The following is a 19413-nucleotide window of genomic DNA, read 5'->3' as shown; positions in this document are numbered from 1 at the left end:
GTAGACAAATAACCTGGAGCACAGTGTAGTGATTAGAGACAACAATATTGCATTATAAACATCAAACTTGCTATTAAGAAATGATTAAAGAAGACAGTTTAAGTGATAAAAACAAAAGCTATTTAATACTTCATGGGGCACCTGGGTGGCTCAAGTCAGGTGAACGTCTGACTCTTGATCCCGGCTCAGGTCATGATCCCAGGGTCATGGGATTGAGCCCTGCATCCGGCTCCGTGTTAAGCATGGAGCCTGCTTAAGATTCTCCCTCTCCCCCCCCACCTCTCTTTCTCTGCCCCTTCCCTTCTCACACACTCTCAAATAAAAAATAAAAATTAAAAAGAAACACTTCATGTAGTGGACAGTCTCCTTTCAGAGAGCTGCAAAATGGGGTGGAAGGCAGAAAACTTTTATAGGATGAAGAGTAAAGAACAATGAAGAGAAAAAAAATATCCGATTGACTGGGGCCACATAGCCAACCTTGTTTGGAGTGAAGAGGCCCACAGTTGGATGGGCATTTGGGGATTGGCTGACTGGAAATGCTGCTTCTCTGGTCAAGCAGAGCATATACAAGGACACAAAAGTTAATCTAAGCTTTGGTTTGCTCACATGCATCCCGGGTAGGAATGGCTTAATGTTGGGCTTAGAAATTTATTTCAATATTGCTAAGACACAAGATCTTAATTATTGGCACCACAAAATGAAATGGCAATTATGTGACATAATCTAGGTGTTGGCTAACAATACAATGGCAATATATGGCAATATATAAATGTATCAAAACAACAGGTTGTACATCTTAAACTTACTCTGTTACATGTCAAATATATTTCAATTAAAAAAAAAAAAGCTTTAGTATGTAAAATTTGGCCTTAGGCTCTATTTTTTAGGAAACGGATTAAGACACTTCTGTGAATTGTCCGTTCTGAACTTTTGTTAATTTTTCTAGTGCGATGTCTTAGGCTGTTTCTCTCAGTGTAGAAACTGAAGTGAGGAACAAGACAAGTTAGGGAGAATACTCACAGGAGAGAGGGACTTAGGAAAGTTGGATGAGCAAAGGGCAAGCTGGGAATGTGGTCTCTTCTGCAGAGAGCTTCAGTCCATCCCAAATGGAAGATCGGGAACACAAGCCACACCACACCACAGAACCACAGAATTGGTTCCACCACAAGCCCAGGAGTTGATGTCAATCAATCACCGACAGAGTCCTTGAGTCAGGGAATGTTGCTCCTGAGTGGGACAGCTCCCTTATGATAGGAGAAAATACGATTCAGCAGACAGAGAAAGATTAGAGCCTGAGGTCCCTGGGTGGGGAAAAACACCTATTTGGGAACAATGCTGGGAGTGTCTGACCACAGCAATGCCCCTCAGGCATGAGGTTCCTCTTAAGAATGTAACAGACCCCACCTTTGCCCCCTCAGGTTTCTCTTCAGGAATTTGACAAAAGACCTAAGTACAGCCATAGACCCCCCTCGTGCAATGGAAAAGAGCCCATCAGGAATGGACAACCCAGCACCCAGAGCTATCAAGCCAATAAGGGCAGAACCTGAGAAGAAACTGGGGGAAGGGATGGGGGAGGGCTCGCCAGAACCTTATAAAACAAAGACCCTTGCGTATAGCCTTTGGCCATTCACTTTCAAATGTCCCTTCTCTGTAAAGAGAGCTTTCCTACTATTTTTCCTTTCTGATCTTATACTCTAATAAACTTTTGCCTATGCTCATTTTGTGGCCACCTCTCCATTCTTCAAAGAGGCGAGACAACAAATCCCAGGTATTGTGGTAAACAAAAATCCTGCAACACCCTTGAGCCACAGGCAATTCTGCAGAGAAGGCCGGTGTGATTTGTTCTTAGCCCATATGGCAGCTGTGGTTTGGTGACAGTGGCCTTGAAGAGGAATCTAGTTGGGGTATCAGTAGCCTACAGTGGCCTTGAAGAGGAATCTAGTTGGGGTATCAGTAGCCTCTACCACATGAGATTTGTCTTTCTTACAAATGATAACAGGATGTAAACCATTTGTATTAGAACCTGTAAATACTTTCTCTTCATTTGTCATTCTTTCACTTTGTTGATGATTCTAATGAAGAAATTATGAATTTTTGTGTCAAGGGGATCAGAATATGCCCACTACAAAATATACCACTTTGACATGAAGGGGATTTTCAGCTGAAGGTATTTGAGATTCAACAAATGAAAAAAAAAAAAAAAAAGGGAGGGAGGTGGCCTTTCCAAAGCTTCTCTTATCTGACTAAAAGCAACACATTCTAAGAAATTAGGCTGCTATAAAATTTCCCTTCAGAGCAGTTATACTCTCAGACAGGAGAACATGAATATAACCTACTCCAAATCCTTTCTCTAAGGGAGTTTTACACCTGCTCAGAACTGTATAGATAAACATCACCACAAGCTTTCTCATCTCCAGTCTATTGTCCCAAAAATCTATTTGTTTTTCCTAACTAAACCTATTTTTTTTTTCCTCATAAGTCTTTTCTCTTCCCTACCTTTCCCCTGCCAAGTCAGGTATATAAGCCTTCAGCTCTATCCATTTGACAAGCTAGCCACTTCCTTTGTAGGCTCCTATATGCATGCAAAATCAACCTTTTTGCCCTGTGAATCTGTCTTTTATTGGCTTAATCCACAAGCCCCAGTTATTGAATTTAAGAGAGTAGAGGAAAAGCTTTTTCCCCCTCCTCTACATGTGTCATAAATATAAATCATTGTTTAAGTTTTCTGCTTTCCTTGTCTTTTTCACTCCAAGATGAAAACAAAAATCATTCAGGTAAAAAGAATATAATATAGGCTATAAACTGGGATCTATGCAAAGAAATAAAGAGATGCAGAAATATAATTTACCAAAATGAAGTCATTTTTTTCTCTCGTGTTAAATTGCTCTAAAAGATGGATGACTATATCAAAAGTAGAAAAATATATTATGTTTTTATAGACTACGTAAAAGTGAAATGCATGGCAACAACAGCAAAAGAAATGGGAAAAAAAAGAAAAAAGAAAAAAGACCTGGTAATGCACTGCTACAATGTCTTCAGAAATACATTACTTGAAAGTAAATTCAGATTAATTTTTAAAAGAGGTATAAATCAATTCTAAAAGAAGTATGTATACTTCTTTTAGAAAAATGTCAATAGAGGAGATAAAATAGAATTATTTAAAAATTCTTAATTAAACCGAGGGAAGAGAGAAAAAGGAGAAGAAACAACAAATGGAACAGACAATGCTTGGAAAGCTGATAGGTTTTAGCTCAAATAATAACTTTAAATGTGAATAACCTCTACATATCAGTTAAGATCAGGTGGAATTTGAAATTTAAAAAAAATATGTTCATTATAGCACCAAAATAAATGAATGTTTGACCCGCAAAACATGTGTAGGATCTTTATACTGAAAATTATAAAACACTGATACAAAATAAAATAAAATACAAATAAATGAAGAGATATACTATGTTCATGAGTTGAAAGTCTCAATATTGTCAATTCTTCTAAATGCATTCTGTCAATTCAAAGCAATCCCCACCAAAATTCCAGCAAGATTTTGTAAATATTGATGAGGTGCTTCTAAAATTTGTGCAGAAAGTCCAAGGAACTGAAATGGCCAAACAACACTGGGTAAAAAAAATAATAAACCAGAGCTCCATGTTACCCAATTTCAAAACTTATTCCAGAGCTTCAGTGACTAAAACAGCATGATGTTGGTGAGACAGTAGACACATCGATCAACGAAACAGAACGGAACAGAAATAGATCCATATAAATGCAGGCAACTGATTTTTGACAAAAGTGCAAAGGCAATTCAATGGAGAAAGGATAGTCTTCTGTACAAATGGTTCTAGAATAATTACATATCCATAGGCAAAAAAAAAAAAAAAAGTAAACAAAAAAGAACCTTGATATGTCCCTCATATATTATACAAAAGTTAATTCAATATGGGTTATAGTAAAATGTAAAACCATACAACTTTAAGAAGAAAATATAAGAGAGGCACCTGGGTGGCTCAGTTAAGTGTCCGATGCGGGTCATGATCTCCCAGTTGGTGAGTTCCAACCTTATGTCCAGCTCGCTGCTGTGAGCCTGTCAGTGCAAAGCCCACTTGGGATCCTCTGTACTCCTCTCTCTGCCCCTCCCTTGCTTGCAATCTCCCAAAAATAAATAAATATTTTTTTTAAAAAGAGAAAAAAATATAAGAGAAAAATCTACGTAATTCTGGGTTTGGTGATGAAAGATTCAACACTAAAAGCCTGATCCATAAAAGAAAAATGAGGCAAATCGGACTTTATCAAAATTAAAAAGTTTTGCTCTGTGAACGACACTGTAAGGAAAACAAAAAGACAATCTGTAAAATGGGAGGAAATATTTGCAAATGCCATATTTGATAAAGCACCAAAATATATGAAGAACTTTTCAAACTCAATGATAGGAAGACAACTGAACAATAAAAATAATAGGCAAAAGATCTGAACAGACACCTCACTAAAAAATAAATACGGATTTCAAATATGCTTCTAAAAAGAACATTCAATATCATTATGGACACGAAATTAAAACAAGGGGTGCCTGGGTGGCTCAGTCAGTTAAGCATCTGACTTCTGCTCAGGTCGTGATCTTGTGGTTCGTGGGTTTGATCCCCGCATCGGACTCTGTTATGACAGCTCAGAGCCTGGAACCTGTTTCGGATACTGTGTCTCCCTCTCTCTCTGCCCCTCCCCCACTTGCATTCTGTCTCTCATTCTCTCTCGAAAAATAATTAAACATTAAAAAAAAAGTAACAAAAATAAAACCACAAGATGCCACTACATACCTAATAGAATGCAAATTAAAATTAAATTTGAAACTTAAAAAGAAATAAAAGGAAAATGTAACAATATCAAATGGTGACAAGGATTTAGAGCTACAAAAATCCTCATTCGTTGCTGGTGGGAATAGAAAACAATTTGGAAATGGCAAAACAACTTTGGAAAACAATTTGGCAGTTTCTTACAAAATTAAACATAAACAACCCAACAATCCTACTTCCAGATATTTACCCAAGTGAATTGGGTAAATTCACTTGGGTAAATTGAATTTACCTGTCTGCTGATATTTATAGAAGCTTTATTAATAATTGCTAACTTAGGGGCGCCTGGGTGGCTCAGTCGGTTGAGCGTCCGACTTCGGCTCAGGTCATGATCTCACGGTCTGTGAGTTCGAGCCCTGCGTCGGGCTCTGTGCTGATGGCTCAGAGCCCGGAGCCTGTTTCAGATTCTGTGTCTCCCCCTCTCTCTGCCCCTCCCCTGTTCATGCTCTGTCTCTGTCTGTCTCAAATATAAATAAACATTAAAAAAAATTTTTTTTTTAAATAAATAAATAATTGCTAACTTAGAAACAACCAGGAAGTGAATGAATAAACAGCGTTACATGCAAACAATGGAATACCGCTCAGCCTTAGAAAAGAACAAACTATTGATTTTTATAACAACGTGGATGTATTTGAAAGAATGCTGGTAGGTTGTGCGACATCTGTCACCCCGTTGATCACCAGCATTGGTTCGGCTGATCTGGCTGGATTGGTGCATGTTCCCTTCCTCCCTCACCGCTGCATGTGGGTCCCTTTGGAAGCAGCGGACTCAGTTGAAGAGTCAGATCCTCCTGAACAGAGCGAGGCCGGTCTTGGTCAAGGTACAGGTAGCTGAGCTCCCCTGCTGGAGTCTCCAAATAAGCTCTCAGGGTCCTTTTGTAGGGAGAAAGCAGGGTAGTCTAGGTTCCAAGACTCCAGACACATGCAAATGAAGTGCTACCTGCAGCAGTCTGCCTTTCTGGGGAAAAAAAAAAAAAAAAAAAAAAAAAAAAAGCTGCTAAATGAAATAAGTCAGGTCCAAAAGACCTCATATTGTATCAATTTCTGTTTTGGAAAAGGCAAAACTATAGGGACAGAAAACATAAGTGGTTGACAAAGGCTGGGGAGAAACTGACTAAAAGTTACAGCAAAAGGGAATTTTTAGGGAGATAAAACTGTTCTGCATGGTCCTGGGGTCACTCCATACATTTGTCAAAAATCCATAGAACTGGGGCACCTGGGTGGCTCAGTCGGTTGAGCTCCCGACTTCGGCTCAGGTCACGATCTCATGGCTTGTGAGTTTGAGCTCCGCATCAGGCTCTGTGCTGAGAGTCCAGAGCCTGGAGCCTGCTTCGGATTCTGTGTCTCCCTCTCTCTCTGCCCCTAACCCACTCGCATTCTGTCTCTGTCTCTCAAAAATAAACATTAAAATTTTTTTTTCAAAAATCCATAGAACTATGTACCACAAAGTGTACACTTCACTCAAATTTAAAATAAAAAAAATTGGGGTGCCTTGTTGGCTCAGTTGGTTGAATGTCCAACTAGATTTCAGCTCAGGTAATGACCCCAGGGTCATGGGATCAAGCTCATGGGATCAGTATTCTCTCTCTCTCTCTCTCTCTCCCTCCCTCCCTCCCTCCTTCTCCTCCTTCTGCTCTTCTTCCCCGCTCATGCTCTCTCTCTAAAAAATATAAATAAATAAATAAATAAATAAATAAAAAAAATTTGGTGACTCCCAGGTGGAATGCAGATGTGTGACAAATGAATCTAACTGCAACACAAATATAACAACTTCAATGAAGGGAGTGAGGAAAAAGAACTGATCTTGGTAATTTTGGGAAAACACTGTTTTGACTCCATACTGTAAGGCTAATGACAAAAAGAATTGCCCATAAACACTGTCCTCCAGTTTTTAATTCACAGAACTGTGAATTAGGAATTCTGAAGTGGGGCACCTGGGTAGCTCTGTTGGTTAAACATCTGACTTCGGCTCAGGTCATGATCTCACAGTTTGTGAATTTGAGCCCTGCTTCAGGCTCTGTGCTGACAGCTCAGAGCAGCTCAGAGCCTGGAGCCTGCTTCAGATTCTGTGTCTCCCTCTCTCTCTGCCAGTCCCCCCGCTCACACTCTGTCTCTCTCTCTCTGCTTCAAAATTAAACATTAAAATAAATTAAAACAACAAGAATTCTGAAGCTACATTGCACAAGTAAGTACTTGAGTTATAGATAAGGAGAGCCAGATTCCTCACTGTTAGAGAAATATGCTAACAATTAGGGAAGCAGGGAAAGGTAAAAATAACGCTGTGATGTCAGATTAGAATTGGAAATACCTATGTGAACTTATGTTGATAGATAGATAGATGATAGATAGATAGATAGATAGATAGAACCAGATAAAATTATGGATACATGGGTATGCATGAGTTAATATGCATAGATTTCCTAGCTCTGTCCATTGAGAGGGCATAAAAGTAATGACACCCCAGTACAATGAGAAGGCGAGCATCCAGACCTTGGTCTCTAAATATAATTTTCTGATGAAAGGGACAATAGCTCCATAGTAAAATGACTGAGCTTGGAGCAACTTGTTGTAACAAGTAAAGAAGTGCTAGGAAAAAAAAAAAAAAAAATGACATAGGAACTAACCTAAAAATATCCCCAATGGTGAAAGTAACTTAATTATAACATAAAAAGTAAAATAAATATATATAAATCCATATTGATACAAAAATTATTTTTCATGTTTATTTTTGAGAGAGAGAGGCAGAGACAAAGAGCTCGAGCAAGGGAGGGGCAGAGAGAGGGAGACACAGAATCTGAAGCAGGCTCCAGGCTCTAAGCTGTCAGCTTAGAGCCTGACGCAGGGCTCGAGCCCATGAACTGTAAGATCATGAGCCGAGCCAAAGTCCAAAGCTCAACCAACTGAGCCACCCAGGTTCCCCAATATAAATAAATTCTTGAAAAAAAAATAAATTTGGGAGAAGTGATAAATATTCCTTACAGAAGAAATAGAGAATCACCTTTAGAACACAACAGTAAAAGCTGTTGTAGGCAAAATATACTGATGAATGCAAAAACCAGTAGGCAAAACTTTAAGGGAAAGCTAGATATATGCACAGCCTCAAAGAAACTCTCTCCAAATATTTATTAAGTACTGTCATAGTTTCAACATATGTGCATAAATTTTTAACATTTCTCCCCTCTGGAGGTGAAATTCAATCCTCCTCCTCTTACTTGTGAACTGGACTTGGTGATTCTCTTCTACTGAGTATATAATATGGAAATGGAAAAAATACCAACTTCACTTTGGAGAAACCTCACAAACATCACCTTAACCAAGTGATCGAGATTAACATCACCAGTAATAGATCCTGCTGATACCACGTATTCCATGACAAGATATGAAAAGAACACTCCACCTCCATGGTATTCCTTCCAAAAATCTACAGTCCAGTCTAATCATCAGACAAACCTAAACTGAGGCGCATTCTAAAAAAATTTGACAACATCACAACAAAAAAGGAAAGACAGAAAACTGTCACAGATCAGAGAAGACAAAGGAAACATACTGTGTAAGTAAAACGTAGTATCCTGGATTGGGAACAGAAAATGGACATTAATGAGATAAATCAATAGTTTAGTTGCTACTATTATACCAGTGTTAATTTCTTAGTTTTGACAAACGCACCATCATTAAGTTCACATTAGGAGAATCTGGGTGGGGTATATGAAGGAACTCTACTGTCTTTGCCAGTCTTCTGCAAGTCTGCAATTATTCTAAAGAATTTACTTAAAAAATGAGGAGGAGGAGAGAGCATATTCCGGTTAAAGGGAGCTGCCTAAAGAGCACCTAGATGGTTCAGTCGGTTAAGCATCCAACTGTTCATTTTGGCTCAGGTCTTGATCTCAAGGTTCATGAGATAGAGCCCCAAGATTCTCTCTCCCTCTCTCTCTGGCCTCCCTCACTTATGTTCTCTCTTTCTCTCTCAAAGTAAACAAAATAAACTTAAAAAATTCTTTTACAAGGGAACTGCCTGAGCAAAGCACAAAAATAAGAAAAACCCTGGTATGTGGTTAGCGCTGGTAGGAGGGCGGTGGGAGCAGAAAAATATGGAGTTCTTTAAGCTGGCATATTCCAAAACATAAATTTCAATGCAGGGAAGGGCAGGGTCCAAATCAGGTAGGTCCTTATATATAAAGTGACCCATGTAATTTATTATCTAACGGGGACACTTTTGAGAATGAAATGGGGTGCTCAGCAGACAAGAGACTGGGACAACAAGCATAAACTGGGACTGTCCTAGGCAAACTAGGACATATGACCAGTCACCCTATTAATGCACCATGAGAAGGGGTTTGGACCTGATTTTGAGAGCAATGTTTTCTTAATGTTTATTTATTTTTGAGACAGAGAAAGACAGAGCATGAATGGGGGAGGGTCAGAGAGAGAAGGAGACACAGAATCTGAAGCAGGCTCCAGGCTCTGAGCTGTCAGCACAGAGCCCGACGCGGGGCTTGAACTCACGAACCGCGAGATCATGACCTGAGCCGAAGCCAGATGCTTAACCGACTGAGCCACCCAGGCGCCCCGAGAGCAATGTTTTCTGTAACGCGTATTTTGAAGGTCCTTACATCTATTAAATAAAAATTCAGAAAAAACTAAGTTAAAGAAAGTTATCCTTGGGGCGCGTGGGTAGCTCAGTTAGTTAAGCGTCCGACTCTTGATTTCACCTCAAGTCATGGTCTCACAGTTTGTGAATTGAAGCCCCACATCCAACTCTGCGCTGATGGTATGGGGCCTGCCTGGGACTCTCTCCCTCCCTCTATCTCTGCCCATGCTCTCTCTCTCTAAAAACAAATAAGCTTAAAATAAGCTTAAAAAACAAAGAAAGAAAGTTATCCTTGTTACTTTGCTGAACCACATCTCAGAGCCTTTAATTTACAAATGTGTTGTGTGAATCTTCAAGAATGTATCACAATATGGGGCGCCTGGGTGGCTCGGCTCAGTCTGTTAAGTATCTGACTTCATTCAGCTCAGGTCATGATCTCCCAGTTCTTGAGTTCCAGCCCCGCATTGGGCTCTGTGCTGACAGCTCAGAGCCTGGAGCCTGCTTCAGATTCTGTGTCTCCTTCTCTCTCTGCCCCTCTCTTGCTCAGGCTCTCTCTCTCTCTCAAAAATAAATAAACATTAAAAAATTTTTTTTGAAATAAAGAATGTATCACAATATGGCTTCCCAGATGGTTCTCCATAGATGCCCCTCTCTGATTCCTTCCTCCAACCTATACAACATCCCACCTCTGCTCAGTTCAACCACTTTTATTTTTAAGGGTACATTTGGGGGCATGGGGAAAGCATGAAGCCTGAGTGATGGAGATCCCTCCTTCCAATGGTCAGTGGTGGCCTTGAGGATAATAAGGTTGAGTAAAACCGTATATAGAGACACCAATGAGGAGGCTGCTGCAGTAGACTGAGACACAGACAGAGGGACATATCAACAAAATTTAGAGGCAAAATTAGGATTGAACATACAGATCATCATATTATAATTGTTCATGTAAGATTTCTATGGGATGTCTATTACATCTGTGTTTAAAAGTCAGAAAAATCTGTTCTGTACTTGGCATATCACTAGGCACTTGTGTGGTTTTAGAAAACAGCAGAGGAACATGGATGGTTTTAGCAAACAGCAGAGGAATATGGATGGAGGTGCTTAAAAATAAGGAATAATGAAACAAACTCTTATTTATTAGATATTAATTTAAGCTGCTTTTTTTTTTACGTTTATTTATTTTTTTGGGGGTGGGGGGAGAGAAAGAGGGAGAGAGAGAAAATCCCAAACAGGCTCCTTGCTATCAGCTCAGAGCCCAATGTGGGGCTCAATCTCATGAAATGTGAGATCATGACCTGAGCTGAAATCAAGAGTCAGACTCTAACTGACTGAGCCACTCAGGCGCCCTAAACTGCCTTTTAATCTAGCATAGATTTCTTAGAACAGCTGTGGTTTTTCCATTTTATTATCAATCAAAAACACACTTTTACAACTCAACTTGTACCTCTCATTTGCCAATAAATTCCTCGTCTTGCTAGATTTTTCTTTTTGTATCTTTTACTTCTCTGGCTCTCCATGAAGCCAGAAAAAATCACATGGTGGTTTTTTAAAAATTATTTTTGGTTCATGGTCTATTGAATGAACAGGTAATTATTCCCTTCCATTCACTACAATTTTTCTTCCAAAGGCTAGAGATAGAACAGGGGAGAGTTCCCTATCCTACCTAGCAGAGGGGGTATTATATTAATAAGGACACAACAAATACACTGATACAATTCCCACTCAAGGACTTCTAATGCCCTTTAAAATCTTTCCAATAAGACCCAAATTCCCAAAATTACTAGCTCTCAAAAATCCAATTACAAGTCTTCACATATAAGTAACTCCTGCAAGTGTAAAAGATTCTCTTGAGAAGTGAAATGACTGCTAATTAAATAGGCAGAATTTTTGAGCCCTACTGGGTTCAAGGACGCTGGCTGAATTTGTCTCAGTAGCAGGTAGATATTCAGATGGGACACTCCAAATGTCAGGAATGCTTTGGGAATTCATTTTCCCTCTGTGCCTCTAAATTTCACAGGGTTACCCACACCCTATGTACTTTTTTCATTTGAATACAAAGGGGTGACGTCTCATAGGTTTTCAAAAGACCCGAAAGGAGTCCATTCATAACATATTTTAAAACATGAGGAATTGGAAAGAGCCCAGGAGGAGGATTCAGACAGCTGACCCTCTGTCCTGGTTCAATCAGTAAGCAGAAGCATAACCTAAGGAGGCCACCTAGCCTCAGGTTTTCTGTTGCATTTCTTCCTTCCCAAAGCCCTGGGTTCTCTCAAAGGAAACAGGAAGTTTGAAATATGCATCAGGCCTTATGAGTTCTTTTCATGATAGTTCCTTGAATGATTGAAATTCCTTTTCCTGTTCACCAACCATTTCCTAATTCTCAAGTCCAATGCACAACTTTTGGCTCTTAATTTACTTGAACTTTCTGTAACATGTGATATCATAGAGCATTTCCTCTTTTTGAACTGTTTTCCTTCATTCTCTACTTCACCTTTTCCTGGTTTACTTCCTAACTCTCTGATCACTCCTTTTCAGAGTTTTTCTTTCTCAGCTCCCCTTAAACCCAGGAGTCCGTAACAGTCCATACTTAAAGTTAGTGACCTCATCTCCTCCCACAGCTCCAGCCAGAACTCTACTTTGAACTCCAGTTCACGTTTTCAAGTACCCGGGGGGTGCTTGAAGGGAGGCACATCTCAAAAGTGGATATCACTTCCCCAGGATCTTAACTACAACCCGTCCAAAGCTAAACATAGGTAGCTTTGCTCCCCCATTCCACCACCTTCGTCCTCAAACTGCAATTACTTTATTAGCAATGTTAGATCTCAGATAACTACATCATATTCAACTCAGTTTTGCAAGTCCTGAAAATAGTAGCCCTCTCTTCCATTTTTCATATCTAATTTCCAAGTCTCCCTAAATATTTTGCAAAGCAGGCCTTACTGTTTCTTTCCCAATGCATTTGCCTTAGGAAGTCCTTCAACATCTCTGCTATTGGAGACATTCTAAATTGGGGATGTGCTACTATTCCAGTAGCCTTCTAAAAGGCTGCAGTCTCTCTGACTCTCTCTCTCTCTCTCTCTCCCTTCCTCTCCATTCTCAATGTTATTTCCTTTAAATTTCCCCCATCCCTCCAGAGTTTTCTTCATAAAATAGAATTATGAGCACATCACGCTTTTGGCTTAAAATCCTTTAATAGTTTAACTCCTCATAAATACTCATCTAACACGATGTAGAGGCTTTTCATTGTATAAACTCCACCTGCCTTTCCAATCTTATGTCCCTCCAGCCCATCTCCTATGCTTCATCTAAATAAAATTATACACAGATCCCTAAAAGTTTGCACTTGCCTACTAAATCTTTATCACAGCACCTCTTCCACTATCCTGGGAAGAATCTCACTCCTTAAGTTCCTTGAGGGAAAATACTATACACCTTACTCACCTGGATATGTGCTGCTCTGGCAACAGTACCTGGCACACGACAGGTTCTCAATGAATATTTGTTGAGTGGAAGATAATGGTGGGAAGAATTGGGGATTCTGAATGAAGTCATCTGGACCTGTGCTGCTCATAATTATTTGTGTGTTTTGATGAAGTTTCTTTGGCTTTCAGTTTCTATAATCTTCTTCCTAAATGAGGAAGTAGAGCTAGATTTTCTATAAGGCCCCCTCCGGCTTTTTTTTTTTTTTTTTTTTTTAATACTCTATGGTTGAAACTATTGCCTATTATAGAAGTTGAAATACCTACTTCATCTGATTTCAGAATGTTTTATAAAATTTTTAAAATATTGAAAAAGGGCATTTCACATAAAAATCTGAATTTCCTAGAAGTCTACACTTGGTGCTAGCTGAATTGTGCTGTCTTTAGATGGGATGAGTGCCTTCTGTTTGGGCAGTATTCTCACTCTATTGTCCCCTTTTCAGAGGCAGAATATTAGTTGTCGTTTATTAAAACACTTGCACTGTAGTTTTCTTCAGGAAAGATGTGAAATAGGAAATATCTCTTGTTCCCATTTTTCTGTTAAACGTAGAACAATTAAAAATAACCCGAGAGACCCTTGTGTTTCTTATTGCTGTCTGACCTCACTCCCTTACGTATATATGTATGTATAATGCTAAACAACCTAGAATTTTCTCAGGGGGTACCAATTCAAAATATCCTGGTTGTGGTTTTTATCGCGTTAGTGCATCTAGACCTTTCATGTCCTTAAGATCTTTTCAGAAAATAGTGAGGCCTTAATACAGGCAAAGGCCAAGTCTTTTCATCTTCTAATTAATTTGCCGAATATGTCTTTCACCAAAAGCAATCGATGCTTTTACCTAACAATTACATTACGTTTGAATATTTATCATCAGAACATTCTCTGCTCTTTTCAAACCTCGTTAAAACTACTCTCTATCCTTCAGAAATTCTTAGAATGGCCTGTACATGCTATGAAAACTTGTCTACGAAGTGGGCACACGGAGGTGACTCTTCACTTATTCTGTCATTGTTCCTGCCAGGATTGCATATTTGCGTTAGCATTTTTTAATGGATCTGTGAAAACGTTCTACTTGCAGACTAAGGACAAGATGGGCAGGACCTGATGGGGCGGGCTCAAGACCCGAGTGTAGGGAGGCCGCCATCACCCGATAAAGACGGCTGCTTCATTCCCTCACCTTGTTTAATGCAGGTTGGCTAAGGCGTTAGCCTTCCATAATTCAAGGCCTCAAAAAAAAAAAAAAAACCCACAAAAAAACACAAAAAAACAACCTCCCTTTCAATTTTCTTAGTACCCCCATTCCCAGCTTAGAGACCCAGGGGGCGTAGCAGAACGGCTGTCACTCAATCCCGCTGGCCAACGGGAAGGGAGCGAGGCCCTCCTCCTTCCTAGCGCGGTACTGCGGGCATGCGCACTGGGCGTCCCAGCGCCACCGCCCATCAGCTGAGAATCTAGCTGGGGGCTCTGGGGCCGGTGGGTGCCTGGGGCCGGCAGAGGAGGAGGAGAAAGCCGAGGAGGTTGGGGTAAGAGGAACCTGGGGAGGGGGGTGGTCCCTGGCCCGGAGCCCCAGAGGCGCGAACTCCCGGCGGCTGCCGCGCCTCCTTGTTTGTGAGCATGGTCAGGTGGCCGCCGCCCTGCGCTTTGCGGCTGTGGTCTGGAGGCGGAAGGCGGGCGCTGCCCCAGCCCCGGAGCGCCACCGCTGCTCACGCCCCCGGTCAAGCGGGTCCCGCCGGCCTTGCCGGCTCCGCGAGCCCTACGCCCGCAGCGCCGCATCCCCGCCGCCTCCCCGGCCGCGCTGGCTCCCGCGCACCCTCGGGCGGGGCCGGCGCCGGGGCCCGCTGGGGCGGAGCTCCGGAATCCTGCTTCTGCCTGGAGCGAGCAGGACTTCGAGTGACCTCTTCCTCTTTGCAACTTACAGAGTTAGAAGACACAGTTTAAAGTTCTCTTCCCGAATACAGAGGAACTGAAAATAGATGCTGCAGTAAAGGAACCATATGCATTTATTCGGGGGCAGCTTGTAGTTGGTTTTGTTTGGCCTGAAGACGAGCTAACTTTCTTTGATCTTCCCCGTACGCGTCATTAATTGGTTTACGTGAAGACCTTTAAAAACACGTAAAATATTTCAAGGTCCTCCCCGGAACCCCGGCTTCTTGTTTTTTAGGTCGTTACTTTGTAAAAATTCAGACACAGAGGAAAAAATAACATTACCTTTCTGGTCAAATGCTTTATTTGTTTGTTTTTCCTCTCAAGTTTCTTGTATTTGTTTGGCTCTTCTATACATATTTTGTTTAATTCAGATAATTGTATTTTAGCTGTAACTGTATATAATTTAAAACTCGAACAGAATCTGGAAGAAAATGATTATGAAGTGGTGTGCTGTTGAGTAATGTTGCAGGTGGACGTTTCTTCTGGGGGCAGCCTCAGCCTCACGCGGGCAGAGACTTCTAGCAGGTGTTCAGCAGTGTCTTGTGATGTGGACGCCCTCTGCTTTTCAGGCCGCCTTGAGAAGTTCGTCTCAGACTGTGACTAATTAAGAATTATGCTCTAGTTTCAAACTTTCTGTAGAAGTTAATATAATACCATTGTAACCCATTAATGATTGCATCATTTTTCTTAAGCTTTCTACTTGTGCTACTCCCGATAACGCAGTTGTATCAACTTTTGGTTTGTGCTGCTCCCGATAAAACAGTTATATATAGTTTTGGTTAGGATACCAAACTTTAGTTCAGTGCTGGGGGTGGAAAAATAAATTATATGAAACATCTGCAGGGAGTCTGAGTAAAGTTTGCCATGATTCCATTTAATTTGAAAGTTTAGTGTATGAGAAGGGTGAAAAGTAATCCTTGGTATTGTGAATGAAACCGAATAGTATAATAGTGCAACGGACAGAGATGCTGAGCTAAAGTATTGGGTTAATTTGGTTTAGATAGAGAATGCTCACGGCCATAGAGTGATCACCTTCATGTTCATGGAACATCTATGCACCTGATACTGCAAATTCCACAAGGTGACAAGGTTGTCTTGTGCTTATATCCCCAAGGTAGGGACAGATAATAAACAACACACTAACTAGATCATTTTATTTTTTTTTAAAGGTTTTTTTTTTTAATTTTTTTAAGTGTTTATTTATTTTTGAGACAGAGAGAGACAGAGCATGAATGGGGGAGGGTCAGAGAGAGAGGGAGACACAGAATCTGAAGCAGGCTCCAGGCTCTGAGCTGTCCGCACAGAGCCCGACGCGGGGCTCAAACCCACAGACGGTGAGATCATGACCTGAGCCGAAGTCGGATGCTTAACTGACTGAGCCACCCAGGCGCCCCTAACTAGATCGTTTTAAATGACGATTAGCACCATGATAAAGGAAATTAGATCAACAGAAAGTGGCAAGAGTGGTGACTTCTCACTTCAGATCCGAATAGTCAGCAAAGACTTCTCTAGCATGGGATGAGACTTTGCTGGAGTAAAGGAGCCAGTCATGTGGAGATCACGGGAAGAGCCTTCTAGGGATAGAAAACGGCACTCCTCAAAGGCCCTAAGGCAGTAGTAAGCCTGTACATTTAGGATCTAAAAGAAGACACTGGAATTTAACATCTTAGAATTGGTATTATTTATCCTCAGACTAGGTATGTGTTCTTTTAGGAAATAGGTACATTTATTCATTCAGTCTACAGATATTTATTAAGCACCTCTTACATAACCAGGTAGTGAGACTAGAGTAGCTCACAAAAAATACACAGCCTTGCCCCTCTGGGAACGTATATTTTGGGCGCAAGGGGTGGAGGGAAGTCCAGTGTTTTATGCTCGTACTCCCACTTCAAAAAGTGAAACTATTTCTATAGCTCCGTTTGTGTTCGATTTACAGAGCATGAGATGTATGCTTAATGGGAATCTAGGATTCTGCAACGTGTCCGGTATTACCTGGGGGAAGTGTTTGACAATTACAATTTCACAATTCCCTTTGTTCTTTAATTTGTGCTCTCCAGAAAGTCTTGAGAATATCCTCATTATGAGTATTGCACTTTGATCCTCTCTTTCCTTCTTTCCCTTTATAGCGTTTATATGTTTTCATAGAAAAGTAATTGCTGAGATGTCTACATGATCACTATTCAATAGAACTTTATGCTGTGGTAGAATGTTTTATATTTCTATAGTGGCTGTTATAAACTACTAGCCTCACATGTTATACTTGAGGACTTGATAGAGCCAGTATAGATAATGAGTTATTGTTATTCTGAGCAATAAAACTGGGAATTCTGATTGTTCTTTCAAAAATATTCATCAACAGTGCTTTAGTGCTTGTTAACTCCAGCCAGGTGCTGGAGACTGAAGTAGACACCAGCTATCAGAATAACGTGGTTGATTCCAGGCCAAAATGCAATGATCATAAGCTTTTGATGTCAATTTATAGTTAGCTATAATTATAGTCCATCTATCTGTATATATGTTTTTGCAGTAAAGTCATTTGGCTCCTTTATTTCACATGTTTTGTCATCAGAAAGACCAACCATTGTAGTCTCTTAGATATCACTATTGGCAGAATAAGAGAGAAAAGGACTGAGCTATTCATCTGTTGTTACCTTGATCTACTCATATAGTCATCCCAGGTCTGTTTCTTCATCCTAAGAGTAGAGTCTGCAAAAAGGTTAATGGATTGGGCTCACCTGCCCTGAGTTTTTGTTACACAATGAAGCAATATGGTTTAGTGTTTTAAAAATATGGGCTGTAAGATGTAGTTTCAAATTTTAGCTCTTAGATTAAGCAGGTTACTTATTCTTGTTATGCCTCAATTTTTTCATGTGAAATATCAGAATTACAAGTGAACCTACCTCAGAGATTTGTTGTAAGAATCAACTGAGAAAATAAATGTAAAACAATGCTTTGGAAATACCAGTTAGCCATGGTTAATCTTGTTGAATTTTTGTGTATCTTTCTCTTCCATCATTTGCAAATTTCTTTTCATTCTTCACTCAACACAGAGCTGAGTTAACAGTCACTGTGCCCTTTCTTTAAAGAAATTCCAGCCAATCCAGCAGCAGCAACAGCTCTTTGGATGAATGGAGCCCAGTTATCTCACCTGTAGGAACTTTCACTAATTTAGTTGCTTGAGTAAAGAGATGAGGAAAACTGGTAGTGTTTGTAAATGGTTAATTCTCTGAAGAGGAAAAAGAGGGGCCTTGAAAAAAACACAGAGAAGGCTTAGGTTAGGCTTGCATGAGTTTTGAGGCTTAAGGGGAATGCTATAAATCTATGTATGTTTAGGAAGGAGCCTCCCGAAGAGAGTCAATGAGAAACATTTCCTCATTCATTATGTCTGTGTTGGCTGTGAGACAGTTTTTCTAGAGATCTAGTTGATAGAGGAAAAGGAAAAAGAAAGATGTCATTGAGCCAGGAGAGAATTGCTCCTATCTATGCAGTGAAGTATTATTTGGCAGTGAAAAGGAATGATGTATTGATCCATGCCAAAATATGGATGGACCTTGGCAACATGCTAAGAGAATGAAGCCAGTCACGAGAGAGCTCATTATATGATTCTATTCATAGGAAATGTACAGAATAGACAAACCTATGAAAACATAGATTAGTGGTTGCCTACAGCTGGAGAGGTTGCAGAGAAATGAAAAGTGACTGCTAGTAGGTGTGGGCTTTGTTTGAGGGTAATGAAATGTTCTAAAAGTGATGTGATGGCTACACAAGTTTATGCATGTTCTAAAAACACCAGTAGGCTTGGGACGCCTGGGTGGCTCAGTCAGTTGAGCATCCAACTTTGGCTCAGGTCATGATCTCACAGTTTGTGAGTTTGAGCCCAGCGTTGGGCTCTGTGCTGACAGCACAGAGTCTGGATTCTACTTCAGATTCTGTGTCTCCCTGTCTCTCTGCCCTCCCCTGCTTGTGCTCTCTCTCTCTCTCTCTCAAAAATAAGCATTAAAATTTTTTTTTCATAAAATAAAACACCAATAGAATTGCTTTTTTTTTTTAAATTTTAATTCCAGTGTAGTTAACATACAGTGTTATAGTAGATTCAGGTGTATGGGATTGTACACTTTAAATGGGTGAATCCTGTGGTTTTGAATTCTATCTCAGGCTCTTACTGAAAAAAAAAAAAAAAAAAAAAAAAAAAAAAAAAAAAAAAAAAAAAAAAAAAAAAAAACAAACCATGCAGAATTTAGAGATCTAATTGGTGGTTTGTGGGATGCTTGTGATAGTGTTGGTTTCATTGAATCCCCAGGTCCGGTCTTCTCCTCTCTGGGCCCCAGCTCTTTAGGTGGCTGCAGGCCTAAGTGCCAAGCTATCTGCCACCTGCCGAAGCAGTTCTACCACCTGAGTTGAGATTTGGGTCTCTCTGGATGACTTGGTGAGATCCGAAGGGCCGGAATAGATAAATAGGACCTGTGGATCAATGAAGGAGAATGAAGAGTACCTAAAAGCTCCAGGAATTCCAGGGTGGCCAGGCACGTTCCACGATGCACCACTTTCCGACATGGAGCCAGTACTGATCTACTT

At 40.4% G+C, this 19413-nt stretch overlaps 2 protein-coding genes across 4 annotated transcripts in view; one reads left to right on the top strand and one right to left on the bottom strand.

Moving 5' to 3' along the window:
- Nucleotides 1-13049, bottom strand: part of LOC102949781 (trace amine-associated receptor 8) — a 45885-nt gene extending 32836 nt beyond the window's left edge. For 2 of the 3 annotated variants that reach the window (XM_042987166.1, XM_007078619.2), the window contains exon 1: nucleotides 12874-13049. In XM_042987166.1, coding sequence (XP_042843100.1) covers nucleotides 12874-13003 — 130 coding nt within the window. In that variant the 5' untranslated portion in view covers nucleotides 13004-13049. Of the gene's footprint in view, nucleotides 1-5467; nucleotides 5803-12873 lie in introns of those variants that run through there. The other variant, XR_006217872.1, reaches the window with a different exon arrangement.
- A 1268-nt stretch (nucleotides 13050-14317) lies between these two features.
- Nucleotides 14318-19413, top strand: part of STX7 (syntaxin 7) — a 41876-nt gene continuing 36780 nt past the window's right edge. The window contains exon 1 of the mRNA XM_007078620.3: nucleotides 14318-14435. The gene's annotated coding sequence lies outside the window, so the exon portion shown is untranslated. The remainder of the gene's footprint in view (nucleotides 14436-19413) is intronic.

Source organism: Panthera tigris, chromosome B2 (genome assembly GCF_018350195.1).
Source record: "Panthera tigris isolate Pti1 chromosome B2, P.tigris_Pti1_mat1.1, whole genome shotgun sequence".
In the NCBI taxonomy this organism is placed as follows: Eukaryota; Metazoa; Chordata; class Mammalia; order Carnivora; family Felidae; genus Panthera; species Panthera tigris.
The sequence above is the reverse complement of the archived record's forward strand: the minus strand, read 5'-3'. Positions and strand labels throughout refer to the sequence as shown.